The sequence below is a fragment of the Penaeus monodon genome, chromosome 35 (assembly GCF_015228065.2).
Source record: "Penaeus monodon isolate SGIC_2016 chromosome 35, NSTDA_Pmon_1, whole genome shotgun sequence".
In the NCBI taxonomy this organism is placed as follows: domain Eukaryota; kingdom Metazoa; phylum Arthropoda; class Malacostraca; order Decapoda; family Penaeidae; genus Penaeus; species Penaeus monodon.
Window position 1 is genome coordinate 4,244,786 of NC_051420.1, and position 7,500 is coordinate 4,252,285.

At 49.1% G+C, this 7,500-nt stretch overlaps 1 protein-coding gene across 1 annotated transcript in view; it reads left to right on the plus strand.

Moving 5' to 3' along the window:
- LOC119595012 (probable E3 ubiquitin-protein ligase HECTD2) overlaps positions 1-7,500 on the plus strand; it is a 67,421-nt gene that overhangs the window by 39,205 nt on the left and 20,716 nt on the right. Inside the window, exon 3 of the mRNA XM_037944143.1 lies at positions 905-1,035. Within this exon, the coding sequence (XP_037800071.1) occupies positions 905-1,035 (131 nt within the window). The remainder of the gene's footprint in view (positions 1-904; positions 1,036-7,500) is intronic.

Sequence of the window (7,500 nt, forward strand, 5' to 3'; positions counted from 1 at the left end):
TATTCAATAATTCTCACTTTTATTCATTTGTTTATCCCTTTTCCCCTTATTCTGTCTCCCCCCCCTCTCTCTCTCTCTTTCTTTGTCTGCCTGTCTCTCTCTCTCTCTCTCTCTCTCTCTCTCTCTCTCTCTCTCTCTCTCTCTCTCTCTCTCTCTCTCTCTCTCTCTCTCTCTCTCTCTCTCTCTCTCTCTCTCTCTCTCCTCTCTCTCTCTCTCTCTCTCTCTCTCTCAACTTGATTATTCATCTCTCCCCTTCTCCTCGTCACTCCCGAAAAAAGGGTCACCGGCTGAAGGTCATAGCAGTATGTCTCTTAATTAATAAGTGGCTATACATTGATATCTTAGCTTCGCATCCATAACAATAATGTAAATGCCGATATAGATGACTTATTAAGATGTTGTCATTGGTGATGTATATCATCATGAACATCGTTATTGTTCTTTTGTTCTGTTGTTCTTGTTACTGCCCTCACTGTTGTCTTTCTTATTCATATTATTATTATTATTATTATTATTGTTATTATTATTATTATTATTATTATTATTTTATTATTATTATTATTATTATTATTATTATTATTATTATTATTATTATTATTATTATCATTATCTTTATCATCATCACCATCATGATCACTTAATCATCAACCATTTTCAAATTCCACTTTTTACAACAACTTCCCTAATCTCTCATACATACACATACACACACACACACATACACATCCCCCCACCCACCCACCCCTGTCTCTCTCTCTCTCTCTCTCTCTTCTCTCTCTCTCCTCTCTCTCTCTCTCTCTCTATCTATCTATCTCTCTCTCTCACTCTCATTCTCACTCACTCTCTCTCCCCCTATCTCTCTCTCTCACTCTCATTCTCACTCACTCTCTCTCTCTCCCTCCAGTGACTTTGGAACCAGCTGCCGGCCGCCTCCGTCAGATCTGCCCCTACTGCGGGAGTTTCTACAACATGGGAGCCAACACAGATGTCAGGCTACGCCGTGGCCGTGACATACGGGTGGAATTACCTCATATCGTAAGTGGATTTTGAGTCTTATGCACGAGTAAGTGAGGGGTGAGGTGGGTGAATGAGTGGGGGAGTGAGTGGAGGGGGGGTGAGTGGGGGGGAGTGGGAGGTGGTGAGTGGGAGTGAGTGAGTGGGGGGAGGAGGGTGAGTGGGAGGGGGTGAGTGGGGGGATGGGAGTGAGTGGGGGATGGGGGTGAGTGGGGGGATGGGGAAGAGGGGGGTGAGTGGGGAGGAGGTGAGGTGGGTGAATGAGGGTTGAATGGGGGGGTGAGTGGGGGGATGGGGGTGAGTGGGAGGGGGGTGAGCAATAATAATTATGATAAAAAATAATATAAATAATTATAATAAAATATAATGATAATAACAATGATAGTAATGATGATAATGATTTAATAATAACAATAATAATGATAATGATTGTAATAATAGTAACAATAATGAAAATGATTATATTATTTATGATAATAATGTTAATATTGATGATAATAACGAAGATGATGACTATGATAACGAAAATTATATCAGCAATGATAATAACGATAACATCACCACCACCACCTACAACAAAAACAAACACAAACAACAAAACACAACAACAACCCAAACCACAACAAAACAACAACAACAAAAACAAACAAAAAAAACAAACAACAACAAAACAAACAACAACAAACAAAACACAAAACAAACAACAACAACAAACAACAACAAACACAACAACAACACAACCACAACAAAAACAACAACACCAAACAACAACCAAAACCACAAAAACAACCAAACCAACAAAAAACCCAACACACAACAACAAAAAGCGGGTTTTCCTTATTACCAGCGACACGCCATACCTCTATGCCTACAGCGCCTACTCTCCGACCTGTAAATAATGAAGTTATTATAGATCCGGGTTGCGTATGCGCTATAAGGCTTGGTTGCGTGCCATGTTGGTATGTAGGGTCTATTGAAGTCAGTAATGAGGTTTTGTGGGTGGGTTATGCTGTTCTCTTGATGTTGGGGATGGTGGTGGGTGGGTGGGTGGGGAGGGGGGGGGTGCCGTAGGGTAGGGGTAGGGTAGGGGGGTGGCTCGTGTGTGTTTTTTTTTTTTTTTTTTTTTTTAGTTTGTTTGTTTTGTTTTGAGGTTCTTGTTTTGTCGCTTTCTCTCTCTCTCTCTCTTTTTTTTGCTGTTTGTCTCTTCCTACTCTCTCTCTCTCTCTTCTCTCTTCTCCTCTCTCCTTTTCTCTTCTCTTCTCTTTTTTTTTTTTTTTTTTTTTTTTGTTTTTTTTTTTTTTTTTTTTTTTTTTTTTTCCCCCCCCCCCCAAAAAAAAAAACCCCTAAAACCCAAACCCCCCCCCCCCCCCCAAAAACCCCAACCCCCCCCCCCCCCAACAACCCCCCCCCCCCCCCCCCCCCCCCCCCCCCCCCCCCCCCCCCCCCCCCCCCCCCCCAAAAAACCAAACTCCCCCCCAAAAAAACCCCAAAACCCCCCCCCCCCCCTCCCCCAAAAAACCCCCCCCCCCCAAAAAACCCCACCACCCCCCCCCCCCCCACCCCCCCCCGCCTTTTTCCTTTTCCCACACCCCATCCTCTTCCTAACCCCTCTCCGCCCTTTAAAATTTTTGCTCCTTCCCCTTTAATCCTTCTTGGCCCCCCCCTTCCTGTTTTGTATCCTTTCTCTTGGGTTTTTGGTTTATCTTCTCTTATTTTATTTGGGGGGTTTTCCCCTTTTCCTCTTTTTTTTTTTTTTTTTTTTTTTTTATTCTTTTTTTTTTTTGGGTTTCTTGTTTTTTTTCTTTCTCTCCTCTCTCTCTTCTTTTTTTCTTTTTCTTTTCCCTCCTCTCCTCTCTCTTTTCCCCTCCCTCTCCCCTCTCTCTACCCTTCCCTCCTCTCCCCCTATCTCCCCCCCCTCTTCTCTCTCTTTTTTTTCTCCTCTCTTCTCTCTCCTCTTCTCTCTTTTCCCCTTTTTCCCCTCTCTCATCCTATCTCTCTTTTTCTTCTCTCTCTCTCTTTGCCCTTTTCTTTTCCCCCCCTCTTTTCTCTCCCCTCTCGTTTTCTCTCTCTTTTTTTTCTCCCCTCCTCTTCTCTCCCCCTGTCTCTATCTCCCCTCTTTTTTTTCCCCCCTCTCCCCTCTCTTCTCCTCTCTCTCTCCCCCTTTCTCCTCCTCTCTCTCCTCCTCTCTCTCCTTTTTTTTTTCTCTCTCATCTTTTTCTTTTCTCTCCCCCTCCTCTTTTTCCCCCTCTCTCTTTTTGCTCCTCTCTCCCCCTTCTCTTTTCCTTTTTTTCCCCCCCTCTCCCTTTTTCCTTTTTTTCCCCCCCCTTCTCTCTTCTCTCTCTTTTTTTTCCTCCGTCCCCTCTCTCCTCTCTCTCCCTTCTCTCCCCCTCTCTCCCCCTTCTCTCTCACTCCTCTCCGTCTCTCTTCCCCCCTTCCTCTCTTTTCTCTCTCTCTCTCCTCTCTTTTTTTCCCCTCTCTATCTATTTCTCTGTCTCTCTCCCTCTCTCTCTTTTTCCCCCCCTTTTCTCCCTTCCTCTTTCCTCTCTCTATTCTCTCTCTCTCCTTTTTTCTCCCCCTCTTTTTTTCTCTTTCTTTTTTCCCCCCCTTTCTCTCTCTCTCCCCTCCGGTCTCTCTCTCTCTCCTCCTCCCCCTCCTTTTCTTTCTCTCCTCTCTCTTTTCTTTTCTCCCCCAATTGGGTCCCCTCCCCTCTCTTCTCTCCTTCTTTTCTCTTCTCTTTTTCCCTCTTTTTCTTTTTTGTTTTTTCCCCTTTTCTCTCTCTTTCTCTCTTCTCTCCCTTTTTTTTTTTTTTTTTCCCCCTCTTTTTCCCCCCTTTCCCCCCCCTTTTCCCCTCTCTCCCCCTCTCTCCCCTCTTTTCTCTTTTTTCCCCCTCTCTCTTCTCCCCTCCCCCCTCTCTTCCCCCTCTTTTCCTCTCCCCTTCTCTCTCTCTCCCCCCCTCTTTCTCTCTTTTCCCCTTTCTATCTTTTTTTTTTTTCCCCTTTTTTAGTCTCTTTTCCTCCTCTCCCCTTCTTTTTTTTTTCTTTTTCTCTTTTCCCCTCCCCCCTTGCCCCTCTCTCCCCTCTCTTTTTTCCCTCCCCCTCTCTCCCCTCCCCTTTCTCCTCTCCTCTCTTTTCTTTCCCTCCCTCCCTCTCCTTTTCTCTCTCCCCCCCTCTCTCTTCTCCCCTCTTTTTTTTCCCCCCTCTTTTCTCATCCCCTCTCTCCCCTCCCCCCCTTTTTCCTCCTCTCTCTCCCCGCTCCCATCGTCCTCTCTCTCTCTCTCTCTTCCCTCCCTCCCCCCCTTTCCCCCCCTCCCCCCTTTCCCTCCCCCCTTTCCCCCCCCTCCCCCCTTCCCTCCCCCTTTCCCCTTTCCTTCTCCCCCCCTTCCCCTCTTCTCCTCTCCTTCCCCTTTTCCCCTTTCCTCTCTCTCTCCTCTTCACCTCCCCTTCTCCCCTCTCCCCCTCTCTTTTCCTTCTTTCTTTTCTCCTCTCCTCCGTCTCTTCTTTCCCCCTCTTTTTTTCCTCCGTCTTCTCCCTCCCTCTCTATCCCCCCTCCCCCTCCCCTTTATATTTTCTATCTTTCTTTCCCCGGTCCCCCCCTCCCTCTCTCTATCTCCCTCTTTCTTTCTCCGTCTCTCTCTCTCTTTCTCTCTCCCCTTTTCCTCCCCCCTCTCTCTCTCCTCCTTTCCCCCTCTCCCCTCTCCTCTCTCTCTCTTTTTCTCATCTTCTCTCTTCTATCTCCCCTCTCCCCCCTCTCCCCTCTTTTTCTCTCCTCCCCTCTTTCTCCCCCCCTTTTTCCCCCCTCTTTCCCCCCCCTTCTCTCTCTTCTCTCTCTCTCCCTTTCTCTCTTCCCTCCCCTCTTCCCCTCCTCCCCTCCCCGCTCCCCTCTCTCTCTCTCTTTTCTCTTTTTCCTTCCCCCCTCCCCCCCCCCCCCTCTCTCTCTCTCTTTTCCTCCCCCTTCCCCCCCTATTTTCCCCTCTGTCTTCTTCTCCCCCCCCCCTCTTCCCCTTTTTTATTTCTCCCTCTCCTCTCTCTCCCCTTTTTTCCTTTTTTCCTCCCCCCCTCTCTCTCCCCTTTTTTCTTTCTTCTCCCCCCCCTTTCCCTCTCTCTTCTCCCCCCTTCTCTCTCCCCCTCTCTCTCCTAATCCCCTCTCTCTACTCTCTCCCCTTTCCCCTTCTCCTCATTCCCCCCTTTTCTCCCCTCCGCTCGCTTCCCCCATCTCTCCCCCTTCTCCCCCCCTCCCCTCTTTTCTCTTTTTTTTCTGTTTCTTTTTTTTCTCTCCTCTCCCCCTCTCCCCTCTCCCCTCTCTCCCCTCTCTCCCCCTTCTTTTCTCTCCCCTCTCATCTCTCCTCCCCTCGCCCTCTCTCTCTCCTTTCTCTCTCTATCAAATCTATTCTCTGTTTCTCCCTTTTTTTCCTCTATCTCTCCCTCTCTCTTTTCCCCTTTCCCCCCCCCCCCCCCTCCTCTCTTCTCTCCCCTCTCTCCCCCCATCTCTCTACTCTCCCCCTCTCTCTCTCTCCCCTCTCTCCCCTCTCCTCTCTCTCTCTCTCCCTCTCTATCTTTTCCCCCTCCTAATTTTTCTGTTTTCTTTTTTTCCCGTCTCCCCTCGCTCTCATTTATCTCCCCCCCTTTCTTTCTTTTTTTTCCTTTTTTTCCCCTCTCTTCTTTCTTCTCTCTCCCCTCTCCCCTTTTTCTCTCTGGTCCCCTCCCCCGGCTTTTCCCCTTTTCCTTTTCCTCCCCCTTGCCCCCAGCCCCCTCTCTCTCTCTCTCCCCCTTTCTCTCTCTCCTCTTTTCTCTTTTTCTTTTTTATCTACTCTGTCTCTCTCCCTCCCTTTTTCTCTTTTCCCCCTCTCTTCTCTTTTCTCTCTTTTTTTTCCCCCCCCTCTCCTCCCTTTTTTCCCCCCCCCTCCTTCTCTCTTTTCTCCCTCTCCCCTCTCTCCCCTTTTCCCATTCCCCTCTCCCCTCTCTCTCCCCCTCTCTCTCTCTCTCTTTCTCTCTCGCTCTTTTCTATCTCTGTCCCCTCTCCCCTCTCTCTCTTTTTCCTTTTTTCCTCCCTCTCCTCCCCCCTCTCTCCCTTTTCTTTTTTTCCCTCCCCCCCCCCTTCTCTTTTCCTCTTTTTTTCCCCCCCCCCTTCCTCTCTCCTCCCCCCCCCTTCTCTCCCCTCTCTCATCCTCTCTCTCCTTTTTCCCCCTCCCGTTTTTTCGTCTCTCCCCTCTCTCAACCCCTCTCGCTCCCCACTACCCCTTTTCTCTCTCATCATCCCCTCTCCTCCTCCCCCTCTGGCTCTCCCCTTTCTCCCCTCTTTTCTTTTTTCCCCTCTCTCTCCCCTCTCCCCCTCTCTCCCCGCCCTCTCTCATCCCCCTTCTCCCTCCCCACCCCCCTCCCCTCTCTCTCCCCTTTCTCTCTCTATCTATCTATCTCTTTTTTCTCTCCTATTTTCCCCTACCCTCTCCCTCTCCTCTCCTCTTCTCTCTCTCCTTTTCTCTCCCCAAATTCTCCCCCTTCTCTCCCCCTCTTCCCCCTCTCTCTTTTTTTCCTCCCCCCCTTTATTTTTCTTTCCCCCTCCTCTCTCTCTCTTTTTTTTCTCCTCCCCCTCTCTCTTTTTCCTTTTTTCCCTTTCTCCCTCTCTCCTCTCTTTTTCTCCCCTCCCCCTCAACCCCCACTCTCCTTTCTCTCCCCTTTTTCTCTCTCTCTCTTTTATTTTCCCCCTCCCCCTCCCCCTTCCTCTCTCTCTCTCTCTATCTACCCTATCTATCTATTCTCTCTCCCCTCTCTCTACTCTATCTTTCTCTCTCCCTCTCTCTCTTTCTCTATTTTACTATCATCTATCTCTCTCTACCCTCTTTTTCCCCCTCTCCCCCTCTCTTTTAATCCCCTCCCTTTCTCCCCCTCTCTCTCCTCTCTTCTCTCTCCTCTCTCTCCTCTCTCTCCTCTGGGGGCCCCTCCCCCCCCTTTCCCCCCCTTTTCCCCCCTCTCTCTCTCCTCTCTCTTCTCTCTCTCTGAAGTGATAAATTGGTTTAAAAAAACAAAAACCGTTTTATAGCCCTTTCCCGTTTTCAAACGGTTATTCAAATAATTGGGGAGGTTAAAGCGTTTGGGTGGGGGGGGGGGGGGTTTTGGGGGCCCGGGGGGGGGTTTGTATATCGCCCGGGGGGGGGGGGGGCGGGGGAGGGGGGTTTAAAGGGAAAATTGGGAGGGGGGGGAAGGAGTAAAGGGGGGGGAAAATGGGGGGGGGGGGGAAAAAGGGGGGGGGAAAGGGGTGGGAGGGGAAGGAGGAGGGAGGAGGAGAGCAGAAAAGGGGGAAGAGGAGGAGAAGGGGAAAGGGGAAAATGAAGGGGGGAAACGGAGGGGAAAAATTTTAAAAGGAGAAAAAGGGTGGGGGGAAAAATTTTGGCGGGGGGAGGGAAAAGGGTTTGAGTGGGAGAGTGAGGGGGAGAGAGGGGGAAAGGGCCATTTTGAGAGCAAAATGGGGGGGAATTTTTGGGGGAGGAAG